At 39.8% G+C, this 21,157-nt stretch overlaps 1 protein-coding gene across 2 annotated transcripts in view; it reads right to left on the reverse strand.

Moving 5' to 3' along the window:
• Positions 1 to 21,157, reverse strand: part of LOC126161908 (glucose dehydrogenase [FAD, quinone]-like) — a 181,560-nt gene that overhangs the window by 44,285 nt on the left and 116,118 nt on the right. For both annotated transcript variants that reach the window (XM_049918069.1, XM_049918070.1), the window contains exons 4-6: positions 20,292 to 20,426; positions 20,090 to 20,205; positions 6,040 to 6,210 (exon numbers count right to left, since the gene is read on the reverse strand). In XM_049918069.1, coding sequence (XP_049774026.1) covers positions 6,040 to 6,210; positions 20,090 to 20,205; positions 20,292 to 20,426 — 422 coding nt within the window. The remainder of the gene's footprint in view (positions 1 to 6,039; positions 6,211 to 20,089; positions 20,206 to 20,291; positions 20,427 to 21,157) is intronic.

Raw genomic sequence — 21,157 nt, forward strand, 5'->3', positions numbered from 1 at the left:
AACAGAATAAAAAAATGTAAACTCCATCTGTAGGCCCTGATGGGCCCACTGATACTGACCAATTGCCACGTTTTCCTCTGCCAATAGGACACTGGATGTGGTATGGATGGGCATGGGGTCAGTAAACTGCTCTTTTAGGTATTGTCAGTTTTCCTGACCTGGAGCCACTACTACTCAGTCAACTACCTCCTCAACTGACCTCACATGGCTGAGTGGACCCCATTCCAATCCTCCCACCAAGGATAAATCCCTCGCAGTACCAAGAATGGAATCAAGGTCCTCCACATGGCAGTCAGACATGCATACTATTCAGCAATGAAGGCAGACTAAATGAACAGAGCACCATTAGCTTTTTGTATTATGATGTAACTCTCAGCAAGAATGTATAAACAATTCAGTATTTTTAAATTTTGTTGTTACTTTTTTGTTCTTAAACTGCAACTGCACAACCTGTCCAAATATCCTTTTAAGAGCAATCAATGGATGAATAAAACTACTACTACTACTACTACTACTACTACTACTACTACTACAATTCTGAGTCCCTGTTTCTGTCCTGTAATCATTTCATTGCAGGTAGAGGAGGTACAGAGATGTGGTGCTTCACACACCACCACCTTATAGTTTTTAATCTGCTGAATAAGATATCAGAGACAGAGTATATGATTACAGGGGCAACATGTCCAATCTGTCATCATGGAAGTTATTAATTTGCAACTGACTGACCTCCCAAGGGAAGGAGATGGTGTACCATCATCTATCAGAAACAAATTGTTAACATCTTCACACTGCAGTGGCAAAACCTGTCAATATTTAGATACATCTTTCATGTTACAGTGCAAGGAAGGAAGTTGGGGTGCTAACTGTTGTTTCCATTACAGAGGTAATCTATTTCTAAAACACTGAGCATACCATCTGTAAATGAAGTTGCCACGGGATAGTGTCTTTTGAATACCTATTAAAAATAGTGCAGTACAAACAAGACTGATTAAATTCTGGATCACCAAATGTTACTCCCGGGCATTCATTTTTCCTTCTCAGTGCTGAAAATTCTGCCTCCTTGTAGAATCACATGGAATTAATGCACAGCACACAATACAGAATTAACCTTACAGTGTTTCTCCTTAAACCAGTGCAACAAGCTTAGCCACAGGTTCATCCATTACCTCAAAACCAATTCATGCAATTATTCTGAGTATCTATACCTATAGTTCGGTAAAAGGTATAATATGTGGTTCAATGAAAACGAAAATGAGAAAAACTTTTTGATAAAAAATGTTTAGAATAGTCAACAAAGAGAGCTGTTATCAATGAACATGAGTGAGTCATTAAATAATGTGTATCTTATTACAGATCTTTATCTGAGAGACTTACAGAAATGTTTGTGGTTTATTTTTTGACATAATAACTCCGATTTGCAACATATGTTGGCTTGAACAAGTTTACAAAATGGTTCAAATGGCTCTGAGCACTATGGGACTCAACATCTTAGGTCATAAGTCCCCTAGAACTTAGAACTACTTAAACCTAACTAACCTAAGGACATCACACACACCCATGCCCGAGGCAGGATTCGAACCTGCGACCGTAGCAGTCCCGCGGTTCCAGACTGCAGCGCCAGAACCGCTAGACCACCGCGGCCGGCGAACAAGTTTACAGATGCCTACAAAACAAAAGTGTTTGTTGTGGCTCTTAACCATCTTCACACTATCCCAGTGACTTCACAATTATTTGCAAGCATCTTCTCCCACAAACATTCAGTCAAAGGTCCAAACAAGTGAAAATATGATGATGGGCAGTTTAGGCTATAAGGAAAATGTTTTACATGTGATATTTCAGATCATATCCTTATAATGTGCAATGATGTGCAACTGTATGGAGGTGTGCATTCTTACAGCAGAGCAGTACTAGAGAGAGAAGTGACCACCCTACTGATTTGATAGGCCTCAACTGCGTTATCAATATGTCACCATAGCAAGCATTCACCACAGTGCATCTGATTCCCTGGTACTGCACCAATTAAACAGAGAACCGACTCATGGAGATAACATCTTGGACCTATTGATAACAAACAGACACGAACTTTTTGACTCTGTAAGAGCAGAACAGGGACTCAGCAATCATAAGGCCATTACAGCATCCCTGAATATGGAAGTAAATAGGAATATAAAAAAAGGAAGGAAGGTTTATCTGTTTAGCAAGAGTAATAGGAGGCAGATTTCAGACTACCTAACAGATCAAATCGAAAATTTCTGTTCTGACACTGACAATGTTGAGTGTTCATGGAAAAAGTTCAAAGGCAATCATAAAATGTGTTTTAGACAGGTACATGCCAAGTAAAACTGTGAGGGATGGGAAAAACCCACAGTGGTTCAACAACAAAGTTAGGAAACCACCGCAAAAGCAAAGAGAGCTTCACTGCAAATGCAGCTTCACTGCAAACTCAGCCAAAACCTCTCAGACAAACAGAAGCTAAACAATGTCAAAGTTAGCATAAGGAGGGCTATGCATGAAGCATTCAGTGAATTCGAAAGTAAAATTCTATGTACCAAATTGATACAAAATCCTACGAAGTTCTGGTCTTACGTTAAATCAGTAAGTGGATCGAAACAGCATATACAGACACTCTGGGATGATAATGGCATTGAAACAGAGGATGACACGCGTAAGGCTGAAATACTGAACACCTTTCTCCAAAGCTGTTTCACAGAGCAAGACTGCACTGCAGTTCCCTCTCTAAATCCTCACACAAATGAAAAAACGGCTGACATCGAAATAAGTGTCCAAGGAATAGAAAAGCAACTGAAATCACTCAACAGAGGAAAGTCCACTGGACCTGACGTGATACCAATTTAATTCTACACAGAGTACGTAAAAGAACTTCCCCCCTTCTAACAGCCATGTACCGCAAGTCTCTAGAGGAACGGAAGGTTCTAAATGATTGGAGAAGAGCACAAGTAGTTCCAGTTTTCAAGAAGGGTCGTTGAGCAGACGCGCAAAACTATAGACCTATATCTCTGACATCGATCTGTTGTAGAATTTTGGAACATGTTTTTTGCTCACGTATCATGTCATTTCTGGAAACCAGAATCTACTCTGTAGGATCCAGAAACAGTGATCATGTGAGACCCAAATCGCTTTATTTGTTCATGAGACCCAGAAAATATTGGATACAGGCTCCCAGGTAGATGCCATTTTCCTTGACTTCCGGAAGGCGTTCGATACAGTTCCGCACTGTCGCCTGATAAACAAAGTAAGAGCCTACGGAATATCAGACCAGCTGTGTGGCTGGATTGAAGAGTTTTTAGCAAACAGAACACAGCATGTTGTTCTCAATGGAGAGACATCTACAGACTTTAAAGTAACCTCTGGCGTGCCACAGGGGATTGTTATGGGACCACTGCTTTTCACAATATATGTAAATGACCTAGTAGATGGTGTCGGAAGTTCCATGCGGCTTTTCGCGGATGATGCTGTAGTATACAGAGAAGTTGCAGCATTAGAAAATTGCAGCGAAATGCAGGAAGATCTGCAGCAGATAGGCACTTGGTGCAGGGAGTGGCAACTGATCCTTAACATAGGCAAATGTAATGTATTGCCAATACATAGAAAGAAGGATCCTTTATTGTATGATTATATGATAGCGGAACAAACACTGGTAGCAGTTACTTCTGTAAAATATCCGGGAGTATGCGTACGGAACGATTTGAAGTGGAATGATCATATAAAATTAATTGTTGGTAAGGTGGGTGCCAGGATGAGATTCATCGGGAGAGTCCTTAGAAAATGTAGTCCATCAACAAAGGAGGTGGCTTACAAAACACTCGTTCGACCTATACTTGAGTATTGTTCATCAGTGTGGGATCCGTACCAGGTCGGGTTGACAGAGGAGATAGAGAAGATCCAAAGAAGAGCAGCGCATTTTGTCACAGGGTTATTTGGTAAGCTTGACAGCGTTACGGAGATGTTTAGCAAACTCAAATGGCAGACTCTGCAAGAGAGGCGCTCTGCATCATGGTGTAGCTTGCTGTTCAGGATCGAGAGGGTGCGTTTCTGGATGAGGTACCGAATATATTGCTTCCCCCTACTTATACCTCCCGAGGAGATCATGAATGTAAAATTAGAGAGATTCGAATGAGCACTGAGGCTTTCCGGCAGTTGTTTTTCCCGCGAACCGTATGCGACTGGAACAGGAAAGAGAGGTAATGACAGTGGCATGTAAAGTGCCCTCCGCCATACCCCTGGGTGGCTTGTGGAGTATATATGTAGATGTAGATGAAAGTTCTTGAGATCTCTAAAGATTGTAAGCATGAGATTCCTGGTGGATACCAGTATCCTGAACTTGTTTTTAACTGGTGATAATGAGAGTTTCCAGTCCTCTGATTAGTTCTTAGTCTACTGTACCCAAGACATATCTCCTGCCATAATTTCACCCATGCAAGCATCTCCTTCATGTGCACAATGGCTCAAGTGTCCCTGAGACACCTGTTTGATAAGCATCAATGTGATTGTCAGGGAGATACCTCAGTACCCACCAGTTACACACTTTCTACAACCAAGTCCATCATGGATATATTGTAAGCTAAACTACGACCTATGTTGAATTCCATGGAAATTCCATCAACAATGAGGCTAGTCTATCTGCTGTTTCATTGACTCAATTCACATGCTCACTGGTCTTCCACTTCAATATTTTTAGCTGATATTTGGCTTTCTATAGTTTTGTTTTAAATTTTCCCTTTGTGTAAACAACTGGACAAAATCTAGTTAGTCTTTGCATCACTCAGACAAAATCTAGTTAGTCTTTGCATCACTCAATTCATGACAGTTTATTAGGGATATTGCTGCAAATTGTGATGCATACAGTAATGGTTGACGTCATTGGCTGGCATGCTGGAAGTTGCTATTTCAAACATGGCCACCAGCAATTATACATTACTTAGTATTTATCATTTCTGGAAGGTTGTTGAAGTATCTTTTGTTTATTTATTTTGTAACAGAGCAGCATTTTGGAATACTTGATGTCTGTACGAATAGCTTCACTCTTCATCCAGGAGTTCAGTTCTGTTCTTGTTGTACATAGGAGTTTTTAATAAATGTACTTTCAGTGCTAAGTGTTGTATTTCATTGACAACCCTACTTTCAGATTTGAACTTGAGTGTGGTCATTATGTGACAATATCTACAAGACAATGCTAGTGCAACAGAACAATATGAAATAGAAGATTAATCCATTATGTAATCTGATCAACTTTTTATGTTGTATATAGCTTTGCCAAGACACCAGGATGCCCTTCCTCCTAAATAGCCTGATAGTCTCACTTCTTCCAAACCTTTCCTGCAATTTGCATGGGCTATAACCATTCTTCAAAAGTTACCATGTGAGCCATCTTATATTTCTGGCTGTACCTAATGCCACCTGATAAGAGGTGTTTTCTTCATATTTATTATTTTATAGAGGTATTCTTTTGCTAGCGAGTAAAGCCATAGTTGCAGTGAAATATCTGGACCCATTTTTATGTACCACCTCTCACTGACAAAGTGAGACACTGCCTTGTACTTTCAGTGATAAATGAATCAGAAAATGGAATACATGGAAACAGATAGTGTAAAAGCTTCCTGATAAATATGCAATGGAATACATACAGTGGAATGAGTAAAGACAACAACTAATTGTATAAGAGAGAAGTTGAGAAGCTGATTAGCACAGTCAGGCAGGAGAACTCATAAAATGCTCCTCTGTATTTGTGCTCTGGTGAAGACTGCAATTCAAAAGCCTGAGCTGTGATGTCAAATTTTTATTTTTCATATAACTGTCAGCTCGCCATTATCTTCATTATATGGTGAATTATTTTGTTTCTTATTCCATTGTTAAGAAACATATTTTGTTTATTTTCTTTTATTTTAATGACTACAAATTCTTACTTCATAGATAAACCTCAAAATACCAATGAGATGATAAAGAGACTGGACTTCATTTCTGACACATTATAAGAAAACAATTGCTTAAGTGTATACACAAAAAGTAGACAAATGTTACCATATTTTCTTCCAAGTGTTTCTTTGGTCCTATTCCCGATAACATTAAAAGTTTTGCAGAGCCAATAGTTCCAGCAGATAAAACAATTCCTCTGCGAGCCTTCACAGTGAAGTTCTGTTTAGACTGCATATATGTGACTGCATTTGCTTCATATTTCATTCTGAATAATATCTGAAATAATTTAAATGTAATGAAAAATAAGAAATGGAAAGTCAGGATGGAATAACAGCAATATTATAAAAAGGACAGATTGTTACTCACCATATAGAGGAGGCATTGAGCAGCAATCACAAGACTACTAAATATTTAAATGTTCATTGTGCTTACCTGTGATTCAGTGCCTCCTCTGTATGGAGAGTGGCAATCTCTTTTCGTAATACTGCTGTAATGAAAAATTAATATCATCAATTCTCAAGTTACAAAATAACAGTTACACAATTACATTAAATGACTGACTGCATACTGTTTAGCTAATTTTAATTCATGACCGAAGACCTAATGACGCACTAAAAAAACTGAGTGTTATAGAATGGCAGTACAACATAACTTTCAGAGAAATTTCTTTATTATTCATTCACTGTCTCCAGCAGATCCCATAAAAGAGGAGAACCTTCTGTGACATGCTGTGAGTCAAGAAATATAGTAACATACAGAAAGATATCACATAAAATTAATTTGTATACCGTATTAACAACAAACTATCACTGCACTGCTAATTTCCATCCAATAATATTTTTCAAAAAAATATTTTACATCTACAAATATGGAGTCCTATTTATAAAACATTATTGCTTGTTATACAACTTTTTTAAGAAATACGGGTACTTGCGATGTAGGTAACAACAGTTTAAATACTTCAGAGCATAAACTTTGTTTTAACAAAGCATGCTATCAGTCTGAATCACAGGAATAAATAAATAAATCCTCCATTCATTCCATAACTCATTCATTTATTCATTCAACATTTTCTCTCCATTCCAGCAAGAATGTAAAGCTACAGGGAAGCAGAATGAGACAAAGTATACAACAATATTACAAGGAGACAGGACTGGACAAAGTACTGCCAATAGACACATAAAAAATTGGAAACATTTACACTAGCTTTTAGAACTGTTCATTCCTTTTTTACAGAGAAGAGAGGGATAGTTTGTGAAAGCTTTGAAAGGAGGGGGACAGATCATTCAGATCCCCAGCTGAGAGACCTCCACCTCTTCTCCGGGTGTGGGGACACAAAGATGAAGAGCCAAGTATCAGAGAGTGTACGAGGTCAAAGGTAGTAAATGGTAAGTCCACTAACTCTGAACACAATAAAAGATATGCTCGTGAAAATCCAACAACTATTTATTAGAGCATTATGTGACAGCATAAACATACGTAGTACAATACTGGTTAGTGATATGTACAAGACTGCCAGCTGCACATGGTGCTTGGCAATATAAAGAACATTTGCCCACCAGGAGCTGTTGCCTATTGGTTGCAGGCAACTGCATAGCGTCCATGACGGGCATTCTCTGGTGGGGGTCTGGAAAAACTAAACAGCATGATATTCAAGTGTGTGACACATGCCACGTTAGTGGTGGCAGAGGTGTAGTAATGTTTGGGTTACTACACTCCTCCTTCCTTGTGGGTGGGGGCAAAGAGTGATCAGATGACAGCTCCTCTTCAATGCACTGATGACTGACATATCCATACTCCTAGGCACAAACAGTTCCTGGTGTGCATGGACCAGCGAGTAGGAGCAGAAATGGTGCGAGCATGGTCTCACATGTTTTCCTCCCGCTCCAGGAGAGGAGCTGAAGACCCCCCTACCCCAGGGGCAGTGGTCATGTCAACATTGGACTCAACGCCAGGAACAGTGAGCTGGGAAGCCATAGTGTCCAGCGGTAATGTTGGTGGCACTAGTGTAGGAGGCACCTGCATCAGCATCAGAAGTCCCTGCACAGGCGCAGGAGGTGCCTGTGGTTGCACTTACAAAGTCCCAGTATACATGCAACATCCCCCCCCCATCATGAGAAAAGGCACCACAGGGGCATATAGAGGCCAACCTGAATTGCCTGTAGGGGGCCTGGCCACTGACAGAGCAGCCAGAAATCATGTTAGGAGGGTGGGCGGGCATGGCCTGGATGGGTGCTGCCCATAGTGAACAGCAATGCCAATGGAAGAGGCATTGGTGCAGTGGTCTGCAGAGAGGTGTCAGCGCCCACCCGAGGGCACAACTGAGTCTACTGACATACCACAAGATGCTTGTCTGTCTGTGCCATGAACACATGGCTCCCTTACTGACTGGGAAGATGTGTGGAATCCAATGTGGATGTTGTCTGAACTGGAGTTCTGGGAATTGGGTCCACAGCTACTGCTGATGCCGTCCTGGAACTAGTAATTGGGAAATCGTCAATAGTTGCCGTGCTTCTGTGACATCAGTGGCACTGCAAGATGCCTATACAGCAGTAGGAGATGGAACACCATACATAGCTGTCGGCCATGTAAGAGTTCGGCCGGGCCCATGCCCCTGACTGGAGTCACTCTATAAGAAATGAGAAAGAGTATAAGGGTCTCTTTCACAGAAATTCCATGACATATTTGCGCATTTGTGTTTTGAAAGACCACATACCACTGGATTGCAGATGAGAGGGAGGTGCGGTGACATGGCGGATGCCACTGACTGAGCAAAAAACTGAGGATCATTGTCCAAAGCGACCACACAAGGTAGATGTTCAGAAGAAAAAATTTCTGACAGTGCCTTGACTGAATCATCTGCTGTGATAGATGGACAAGAAACAACGAAAGGAAATTTCAGAAAAGGTCATTAACCAACAACCAAAAAGTTTCTAAAAACAGGTCCAGCAAAGTCAATTCTCAAGGTAGTGTGAGTGCTGGCGAAAGGGAGAAACAATGCCAGGGGCCACTTGTCGATTTGAGCACTTGCAGTATGTTGTGACCAGGAGCTCCACCTTGCGATCAATACTGGGCCAGAATTTGTGCTGACGTTACAACATTTTAGAGTGGGAGACTTCCCAATGACCTTTATGTAACAGGTTGATAACCTCCCTAGCCAACATTTCTGGAATCACATCATGTGGAGGACCCCCTTCCATTGACAAGAGAATGACATCATCCTACAGGGAAGGATCATGACAGAGAGCATAGAAGTTTCACAATGGGTCAGATGCCCAGCCCCGTTGACTGTCAGGCCACCTGTGTTGTATCATGAACCCAACTTGTTTAAGCATTGGGTCCACAGCTACTGCTGATGCAGTCCTGGTACTAGTAATTGGGAAATCATCAATAGTCTGTCTTGCTTCTGTGTCAAAAGGAAAACTCAACAGTTCTTCCTGATCAAACAAAGGATCGGACCCCATTAGCAGCCAAGACAATGTGTACTGCAATGTAGGGCGGAAATGGATATCTCAATTATATCTCAATAAAAATAAGGCCCAATGGTGAATGCAATGAGGAGCTTTGTCAGGTAAAGAAACTGATGGATGAAACAAGGAAACTAAACGTTTATGGTCTGTGACTAAGTGGAATTTTGTACTGTATAAGAATACATGAAATTTCTTTATGGCATAAATGATCACAAGGACTTATTTTTCAACTTGTGAATGGTGCTGCTGAGCTGTGTTGAGCGTTTTGGAGACAAAAGCACTAGGTTGCCCAGGTTGGAAAGATGCGAGGCAAGGCACGGAGCATAATGTGATTGCAAGCTGCACAAATGCATGCTCACAGTCTGGTGACCACTGGACAGGAATATTTTTGTGAAGCAATTAGTGCAGGGAGTGAGCCAGAGTGATAGCACCTGGAAGAAACCTGTGATAGTGTGTTATTTTACTAAGAAACACTAGCAGTTCCCATAGATGCATTGGACAAGTCAAAACCATTTTAGCAGCAACATGGTGTTCCAGGGGTCTAACAACTTATCTGGAAAGTTCATGACCCAGATACACAAAAGCACATTGAAAAAATTCTGAATTAGTAAGATTACACGTAAAGCGTATGGTTTGCAAAACTGCAAAGAGAGAATGGAGGTTATGTAAGTGTTCTTCTGTTGTAGTGTCCATCACTACAATATCATCAGGATAGTTGATGTAGCAAAGAACCTCCACTGTTACTTGCTCCAAAAAGCATTGGCAAATAGCTGGGACATTAGCCACCCCAAACATTAAACATTGATATTGATAAAGACCAAAAGGCATGTCACAACAAGCAATTATTTTCATGTGTCATTAATGGAACATGCAGGTAGGCCCCAGGTAAGTCAATCCTGCAAAAGAATTGGCCCCCCAGCCATTTTTGCAAGTAATTCATCAGTTCAAGGCACAGGTATGTGTCAGTAACAGACTGTGCATTGATGGTAACTTTAAAGTCTCCACAAAGTCAGAGCTGACCCAACAGTTTTTTGACAACCACCAATGAAGTAGCCGCACTCACTTGTTAAAAGTGGTGAATGATGCCTAGTGATGTCAACCAATCTAGTTCAGACTTAACTTGTTCACATAAGGACACAGGTAAGGATCACAACCAGCAATAACACAGCTGAGCTGAAGGTTTAAGTGTGATGTGGACTGTGAAGTTTTTCACACACCCTAATCCCTCAAAAACAAATCCAAAAATTCAGAACACAATGAATCTATGTCTTGATAGGGAATATGATCTGATAGTAGATGTACAGTGTCAGTAACAGAAAAGTCAAAAGAAACGAAAGCAACTAACCAAACAAATTTTCACTATGAGGATCATTAACAACCAAATATGTGATAGCATGTACGACAGATTTCTCAGTCTTGGCAACAGTAAATGATCAAGAACAGGAATATGTTGTCTACTGTAGTTTAACAGACGGCATTTGACATGAAGCAATGGTATGGAGGCCAGTTTTGTATATGTCTGAGAGCTGAGGAGTGAAACTGTCCACTTGCAGGGATAATGGTTTATTCAGCATAAACATTTCAATAAAGAGCTTATTCTGATCTGTAGACAATGATGAAACAGAATCAATGTCAAAGTCCATTTGTTCTGAGGAAGGCTGAGAACAACAAAATGATGCAATGCAGCTTTTCTTGTGACAGTCGTGGCACAACACCCACTGCCTGGAGCATGCAGCTCTCTCATGTTGCACAAAATAAGAGGGACATGACAGAAGTGCTGCATGGTGTCCTTGTTGTTGTTGCCAATGGGGCTGTCAATTGTGGCCAGGTTTCCTGCTTTGAATAGCATCAACATCCTCTATACTCGGTGAGCCCATTGCTATGCACTGATGTGGCTCACTATCAATGACTGCGACACCCCTCACAGTTCAATTTGGTGGGCCACAGCATGGGAGACTTAAATGGATGTTTAGGACACATGTTTAGGACACATCCTTACAGTGAAGGGCACTCTGATGAGCTTCCTTATCGAATACCAGACAGATGATTATATTTCTAACTTTGGAGACTGCATAATATTATTTGGAAGTTTCAATAATGGCTCAAAACCTGCAGTTCTGCTGCCCAAGCCCAATAATACTAATGTGACTACTTGCGGCACTAGTAAAGTTCTATGTGAGTGGCAATGATATGGGTGTGCTTGCAATGATAAGAAGATAACAGATGACACATTTCATGAAAGCAGAGTGGAGCTGATTCCTGCAAAGGGGCCAACTGACGCAACAACTGGTACATGCAAGGAGAAATCCACGATAAAAACAAAGCCTTACAAGTGTCCTAGTTCATCATCCTAAATGCAACAAAGTGGTGGCAGAGCCATTTTTCATAAGCTTCTCAATCTTGAACAGTGTCACTGTAAGACAAAAATAGCAACAGGTGCACCTAGCAGTCACCATAGCCATGAGTTTTTCCGATGCAGCTGTAGTAAGTTGTTGCTGGTGGAAGAGTGATTAAGTACCACCTCCATGGAGAAGTTCCATGAAAAAACAGTGAATGAGGTTGAGCACACAAAAGTTCTCCTCAGTGCCAGGTGTTCTAACTCCAGACACAATACAATACATGGTTGTAAGAAACCATCAACCATTTATTTGGTCACAGCATGACAGTTTAAACACAGGTAATACAATACCATTTAGTGACATGTACAAGACTGCTGGCTAGAGCTGGTGTGCGGTAATATAAAGAACATTTGCCCTCCAGGAGCCACTGTCAATCAGCTGCAGGTGACTGAGTCACCATTCACAATCAGCAGCCTCTGGTGAGGGGCTGGAGCAGTCAAATGGCACGATACTCACAAATGTGTCACACTTGCCGCAGTAGTGGCTGCAGAGGTGTAGTGATATGTGAGTTATTATTGTAAGCACTCAGCCAGCTTCATGAGTGATGAAGATGAAATGGGTAAATAAACAAAGAAATGCTACCAAGAAATGGGTAAAAGAGAGGGGAGGGGAGAAGTGAGCATTTTGTGTGTGGTAATTAACAGAAGTTGATTCCAGGAGGGTGGTGGGATGCGAGTATATGTTGGAGACACATTTCTGAATCATGCTGTAGACTGTAGAGCATCTTTAGCACTGCATACTATATATTCCCGAGACGGACAATTCTTCTGTGTCCAATCATGCCCACAGCCATTCCAATGGTGGCCATTTCTGCAAAAAGCAGAATAATGAAGACATGTTAGTTGGAAAACAACATGTGTGGTTTCACATGCTGTTTTGCCTTTTGATGATGTAGGGTTTACTCGTCATGGTGATTTGTGGGTGCATGGAGCTAGTTTAGCACAGGAGTAACTACAGAGGTAGGAACTAGGGAGCATGATCTGGGAATGCATATGGTTTGAGAAGATAGTTACAAGGGTGACAGTGACTGTAGCAGGAAGGATACTAGGAAGGGATAATCTTATCGAGCATCTGGCTTGAGAAAGTCATAGCCTTGAAATATTAATGTTTTGAGGCAATTTAAATCTGGATGGTACTAGGTGACAAGGGGGCGATTTTGAGATTTTTGGAAGTGATAGATGACAGAGGATAAAACTATCAGGGAGATTTGTGTGTGGACAGGATAAGTGAGACAGTTTCAATAAAGGAAAGCCTGAGAGAGTTTGTTGGTATGGATGTTGAGTCATTCAGAGATGAAACAAATACATTTGCCACAAATTCCTGCTGCTGTAGAGAAGACAGTGCTTGATGTGGAAGCACTAGCACATGTTGTTGTGGTCTTCAGTCCTGAGACTGGTTTGATGCAGCTCTCCATTCTACTCTATCCTGTGCAAGCTTCTTCATCTCCCAGTACCTACTGCAGCCTACATCCTACTGAATCTGCCCAGTGTACTCATCTCTTGGTCTCCCTCTACGATTTTTACCCTCCACACTGCCCTCCAGTACTAAATTGGTGATCCCTTGATGCCTCAGAACATGTCCTACCAACCGATCCCTTCTTCTAGTCAAGTTGTGTCACAAACTCCTCCGCAATTCTGTTCAATACCTCCTCATTAGTTATGTGATCTACCCATCTAATCTTCAGCATTCTTCTGTAGCACCACATTTCAAAAGCTTCTATTCTCTTCTTGCCTAAACTATTTATCATCCACGTTTCACTTCCATACATGGCTACACTCCATAAAAATACTTTCAGAAACGACTTCCTAACACTTAAGTCAATACTCGATGTTAACAAATTTCTCTTCTTCAGAAACACTTTCCTTGCCATTGCCAGTCTACATTTTATATCCTCTCTACTTCGACCATCATCAGTTATTTTGCTCCCCAAATAGCAAAACTCCTTTACTACTTTAAACCAAAGATTCTCACACCAGAAGCACACAGCTTTAAATGTTATTACTGTGTGAAATATGTATTTCATGGTGGGTGTATTTCACTGAAGCTACATTCATCCATGTTGATTCGTTTTTGGTTAAAACTCTGTTAAATAAATGTCATGTTATTGTTGTTACTATTTTTTATAAAAGTAGCCTGCTGTGACTGCTTCAGTCCTGACTCATTGCACATCCCTGAACATTCTCCTCCACAATAGGATTTACAGAACATGAAATATGAAAGAATCAGTAAATGAGTGATTTGTGAAACTTGTGTTAGTAATTTACACATTAACACCTATTGTGAGTGATCTGCACTATACATCCAGTGATCATTCATCCTAATCCATTACAAAGAACAGCCCTAACCAATGAGGAACGAGTCAAGTTATACATTAACAGACAGTCAGAACTATTGCTGAGAATTTCTGTAAAGTGTACTAACAACCAATTATGACTAGTGCTAATCTAATTTATTTGTTAAGCATGGTAATTAATTCTATTACTTTTTTTATTTTATGTGTAAATCTGCCACTTTTTCTCCTAAGAAATTATTCATTAGTTTTTTTCATAAACTAATTCATATTCATTTGTGAAATCATAGAAGTGTAAATAAAGGTATCTAGGCTATTACCATGTTACTTGTATGTCATTTAGTGAGCAAAGTATGGGCGTACCAAATACTGAGCCAGATTCATGACTGGATTCACGATATCCTAGTAGAAGGAATTCAACATATGGTTCTTAATGGGGACAAAAGCAAGAGATGTAAAGGTATTTTTGGGATTACCTCCATGTGTTATAGGGCCATTACTGCTTGCAGTATATGTAAGTGGTCTAGTGGATAAAATCAGAAACACTATAAGGATTTTCTCAAAAGATGCTGTTGTCTATTGGAAGATTGCTCACCAGAAGAGTGTAGCAAACTGCAGGAAGATATATGGAGGATTGGTGATTGTTGTGGGGACTGGCAGCTGATTCTTAACATATGTAAAGGTAACTGCACATAAATAGGTGAAAAAACCCATTACTGTTAGATTATGCTGTTTGCAATAAATTATTGAAAACAGTGTCAACCATAAGATACTTAGAAGTAAATCGCCAGAGTGACAAAGTGGTATAATGACACTGAACTAACTGCAGGAAAGCAGATATCAGGCTGAGACTCATGAAAAAAAGTTAACAAAATGTAATTCACCTACAAAATCAATGGAAGTACTCTCTGGTTCACAGCCAGATTAAAACATCAAACTAAACCAATGTTTCAGGGATCCATCTGTCTGCCATCTTCAGGAGAGCCAATACGTTGCTGCTGCTGCTGCTGCTGCTGCTACTGTCTCCCTGTGAAAACTAATGCCCAGACTGGAAACCATCATTCTATATATAGACCCCCATACCATACACAGGACATGCAATTACACCATGGTGCTGCTCCCACTATGGCATTGTGGTGCAGACCATACTAGACACCAGTGCCAAAAATGTATTGCAATAAAAGACTCTCCTGAAACACTATGGCCGACCACACCAAAGAACACTTGCTTTGATGCAGGATAATACACGGTTCCACATCCTGCTACACGAAACCACTTCTCTCTGTAAATCTAGTTATCTGCCAATCTAACTTCAACCAACTCTTTATAAACACTGCTGCAAAAACAAGATGTGCTGGAAACTATCAGAATCTCATAAAAATTACATCCATTACCACTTGTTTAAACAATGCTCTGCTACCACTGATTTTTCAGGTTGTTGCAGCCTCATGTGATGATGAGGTTCCATGGACGTGCCCTAAAATGTGTGAATTGTTTGCACAACATAAACCTTCTAACAATGACAGAGAATTTAGTACATGTCAGACTTCCTAAATTCAAAACAAGAGTGCCAAAACCTATGGGCAAGGAGGGCCAACAGACTTCCTAAATTTGAAACAAGAGCGCCAAAACCTATGGGCAAGGAGGGCCAAGGAATCCCCCTCCCCCCCCACACACACACACACACCCAAATCTGTCAGGAAAAGGAAAAAATTTGATGCATTCAGGTGGTTTTCTATCATGAAAACACTTTAAAAGTCAGTATTACACTGGTTTTTAACATGGTCGGTTTGAAAATTTTTATGGCTATTTAAAAGTTGCCATTCATCATCAAATATTAAAAATATACCGTAGCCACAAGTCTAGACCCCCTCTGCCCTACAAATTACTGCATGGGTGCCCTTGATCCCAACTCATCCTTGACAGAGCTGAGTAGTGCCCTAATCTTTACAGGTAGATGGAACACATTCTTAATACCAAATCTCCTTAAAATGCTTCTGATCTTAAATGATTAGCCTTAAGCATAAAGAATAAAGGCCACAGATCTATGCTACTATTCATGCACTTCTGTTGATGGTCCAGATCCCACAGCCCCATGAATCTGCTGCTCATAATATCCAAATGCCAAGTCCATGAGTTCTTGGGTTAGACAACACTATCTGTGTATGACGTAGCATATGCTTTACATATCAGAGTTCGGATGTCAGTGCATTTGTACGGTGGATTGCAACCTTTTGCAAGCAGATATTGCTCAATATGTGCCAGTTTTTGATTAACACTGTGAGGTAACAGGCGAGTTGTGGCATCCTGGAAATATTCTAAGTTCGGAGTTGGCATGGCCGCGTGGAGGCCTCTCAGTGGGCCGCGGCCCAGCAGCAACCACGTGGTGTCGAACGTTAGTTGAGCATAAGGGGTAGCCCAGCGTGTGGTCCAGCCACGTGGCTGGGAATTCCATGGTGGTGATGTGTCGATGAAGGAGACATGGCGGGAGTGCCAAAGATGGCGGACTTTGTGAAACCATAATGGCAGACGTTTCACAGTTCATATAGAAAGTAATAGTAGCCAGAGAAATCATGATACTTCAAAAAGAAACATGTACATTTCCATTATTTGCACAATTATTCTGACCATGTAATCAGATTTTCAATATGTTTATTAGTTTAAAGTTTAGTATCTAACGGTAAATTACACAAGTAACATCTAAACACTTCATCCAATTTCGGCGACCGACGTGTCTTTAGAAAGCTATTAGTGTAAACCTAAATTGGTATGAACTACAGGCATGTAACTTTGAAGTAATTCATACCAATAGTACATGAGTTATTGGAGGTCAAAGTGGTCGATTACTATCGATTGTGTCAGGCCATAAGTACTCTACAGTTACACAAAAAAACAGTAGCAGCATGCTTATAAATATATTTATTCATCTACGTCTCTGTTTATACCTGATATACTCTGTTCATGAAGAAACTGTTCAACTATTTACGGTGTTTAAGAAAGCACAGAAACGTTAGGCTACTGACCTACTTTTGCTTGCTATTCCTTTGATATATGTATATTTAATTTGTTTATGTATTTAATGATGTGTGTTAGAGTGTGTTTATGGTCCTGCCATAGGAATATTTATTTAATTTCAAGTTGTTTAAATGTAAATCCAGCATTTCATATGTGTTTCAATACATTTGTGAGTATGCATTGGCTTGGAGACAGGGAGGGAGCGCTCTAGCCAACCACAGTGCTTGTGAAAGGGGAGACTGGATGGAAGTGGGAGAAGAGCATCATTTCCGGAGAGGACATGAGGAGTTCTGGGGAGTGCAGCGTGAGGGACATGATGGTACGATGGACGCACAGTCGTGGGGAAAAACTTGGACAATGGAGCAGTTTGCGCGTGGTCGCAAGAGATAGAATTATTTCGGAGTGCCGAGTTGTGCTCCTGTGTGATTTCCATGGCTTCTGCAGTGAAGACGTAGTATGCATTTAGAAGTGAATATCTCGTGAGCTATGTTGTTGTTCATAACTAATTATGTAAAGCAGGAATCTATTGTTTCTCTGTAATTCAACTTATATTTTATTTAATTGCTGGACCATTGACACCAATAAGTGTTTTGCAGAAATATACTGCATTCTCAAAAGTACTTCTACTGTTGTACTCATCATTTGAAGTTGTTAAGATACCAACTGCAGATTTTATTTAACTGCACTCTTTCATTTATAAATTTCTATGTTAAATTCGGAATTGCCGAGTGATAGGAACCTTCGACAATTTGATTCATGTGTATATTCATATTGTATACTGTAGACTCAGCAGTATTTGGCTTGTAATGCGGCAACTACATATCTCAGCCCCTAGACAATGAAACCAGCCAAAACTTTTAATATTGCAACTCTGAGTCGGTGGGTACATAGTTGAGGGCCACGTCACACAATATTTCATTTTATTTTTGAATGCCCGCAACACTATGTCACAGAGTACAATCATGCTTTTTGTAAACTGGGGAGGAGAGGGAGGCGCACGGGCACACTAAGTTTCAATCAGTTATTTTGTCTATGTGCCAATGTAATGTGGAAAGTGTCACTTTCTTAACCAGTGTGAGTCCATACTCAACAATAATTGGTAGCAGAGGTTTTCACATACAAGACGCCTCCATATGCAGTTTCAGAGACATTACAAAATACATGAACTGCAAATTTATTTGTGCTAGTTAGACCTATTCATCTTGGAAACCATATCAAGGACAAATAATGAAGTTTGGAATCCTAAGAGTGCCAACTATAAGTCAAGTCTGAGGCTGAAACATTCTCTTATACTTAATTTAAAACCAAGTTTCTTTGAAAATCAAAATTTAAGAATGATATAAAAAGGTATGAATAAACTTAAGCAGTCATAATATTTAGCCACTGTCCCTAAAATGCTTATCATTTTTTCAAAAATGACCTCCAATATCTTATAACAATCCATGAAGATTGCAACCCAATTTACTCACTCACAATATTTGTATTGCAGATTTGGGTGTAAGACCTGTGCAACAAGGTCCCTTCAGAACCGTCAAATTTGTTGCACATTTGGAAAACAAAAATGTAGCTCTGAAATTTGTGTAATTTACTGATTTGTAGAATCTAAGCAATGATTGGTTTGGCTAGTTAGAGTAAATACCAATAAAGTCTTTAGTAGACAGTGTGCACAGTTTTCTCTTATGTGCCTTTCAAATAGTGTGAAATTCTGAAAATTCAAAAAAAAGTAATCATAATAATGAGCAAGTTAAGCCCAAGGAACACTGCCGCCCCTTTTTTATCAAGCACATGATATTAACTGTTGTGAATCTATACATCTACCCAGCACTGCTTTATGTCAAAAGCAACTTAAATGAGTTCGAGACCAGAGAGAACATACATCCCCACAACACCAGAGGCAAACTGTACTTAGACATACCAAGACACAGACTCACAAAGACTGCAAACTCACACAAAATAATGAGTTTAAAACTCTTCAATAAACTTCCAGCATCTGCTCGATCACTGACCAGTAAGATTTTCAAACGTATGATTTATGACTGGTTACTCAAACACCCATTTTATAAGACAACAAAATATTTTGAAATAATCATTGGCATTAGTATATAAGAATATTCCTAAAAGAAAAGGAATTAAATTGTAAAAACTTTACTGTAAAGTTATTGATAATTGTATATTTAATGTTCAGACCTATTCCGCTGTAAGTGGTCAATGGTGAATAAACTGAATACTGTATATTGTGACAAGGGGCACAGAATATGAAGACACTGGGTAGCCCAATTAAAGTGTATTTTCTTCCCAAGTTCATCAATACCTGGAACTGGATAGGTGGCATGGCTTCAGTTGCATGGACAATACTACTGTCTACTGTAATCATTTTTTTTCTGTTATGTGGCCATCAAAACATTCTGTTCTGTTCTTGTATCCACAGAAAGCAACAGGTCAATCACCTCAACCACCACAGATGCCACCTGACACTGTGCATCAATCTGATGGCTCTCACTGCTTCTAACCACAACTATTCAGTGCACATAGAGTCAGGGTTTCCTCTCCTGTCAGTACGAAAACTGTTCCTTCCTGGATCTGACACTGTGTTCTGCATTCCCCCATATATTATTCCCCCTTCCATCCAAATTCCTCTCTTTCACTAATGCTCCATTACTTCTGTTTATTTTTTAACGTAGTTAAAACTAGTCCTAATTTGGTCACCACTAGTGAAAGACATCTACCTGTCTCCCCTCTCCTTCCATGCAACACCTTCCTTTTCTCTTCCCTTTAAGTTACAATCCTCGCACTCCATATTCATCTGTCTGGATAAATAAATATTAATAAATATGTAGTGTCACTGTGTGTGTGTGTGTGTGTGTGTGTGTGTGTGTGTGGCCATTACCACAATATCTATTATACCTTTGTTGTGTGTGTGTGTGTGTGTGTGTGTGTGTGTGTGTGTGTGTGTGTGGCCATTATCACAATATCTATTATACCTTTGTTGCAATGGCATTTGTGATGACTTGTAGGTTTCGAGGACACTGACTGATGTATGCTCTGGCTGTACTGCATTTCCTTCCATGGTCAGTAGTTGTTTGTGTCAGCATAAAACCTGGATGTAAATCATATTCAGTTTCTATAAACTTTTCTTTGATACGTGACATATTAAAACAATGAAATCAGTGAAGTTTGAAATACCTGTAGCTTCTTCCTGGTTGAGATCTCTTACTAAATAACCCAGTTCTTTTCCAGCTTCCAGAAATGCTTTTGCAAAGGTACTGGCAAATTTAAGATCCTCTACAGGTAAGCGACCAAATATGGAATGATACTGAGCTGTAAAATAAACAGATAAAATAAGAGATAACTAAAATCAGATGATCAGTATAAACCTTTCAATGAAAGTCATTTCAACAGCACATTAATATTTCATTCTAAAGTAAAAAGTGAGAGATACTTAAATAAATTAAAAAAAAAAATAACTTGAAAGTCACATATCCACAAACCCACAAGGAAAGGGAGAGAGAGTGATAGGAAAAGGGAGAGGGGGATGAACATGTGAAACTTTATAAAAGGGAATCACAAAATGACAAAAAGTCATGGACAAAAGATCAACTAGCTAGTTAAATAATTCTTTTTCATCGGCAGGTCACTTTCAAATAATATCTGACATTTCAGGTTAAGATAACATCTTAAAAACTGAATGTCAACAAGTTCATACGTACAAGTTACTTTCACAAGGACTTATACATTGTGTATAATGATAATTTACATGTATATAATCTGCAAATAAGTTAGCTGATACAGTCCAAATTACGTTCCACTATTCATTCACATCTTGTAACTATAATCTGATTAAGGTTACTTGACAACTAACGTCTGTCATTTGCTACTACAGTGTTGCCACATCGGCTTGTGGTTACCGCTTGATTATAGGTGAGAGCCAAACACGATGGTTCACTTCACAAATCCTGTTATTGTGTGCATCAGATCTATGTTGGAAGTGTCATCCACAAGGTATGAAGAAATGCAAGATTCTCTGTTGACAGCAGGTTATTAGGTGACCA

The sequence above is a fragment of the Schistocerca cancellata genome, chromosome 2 (assembly GCF_023864275.1).
Source record: "Schistocerca cancellata isolate TAMUIC-IGC-003103 chromosome 2, iqSchCanc2.1, whole genome shotgun sequence".
NCBI lineage: Eukaryota > Metazoa > Arthropoda > Insecta > Orthoptera > Acrididae > Schistocerca > Schistocerca cancellata.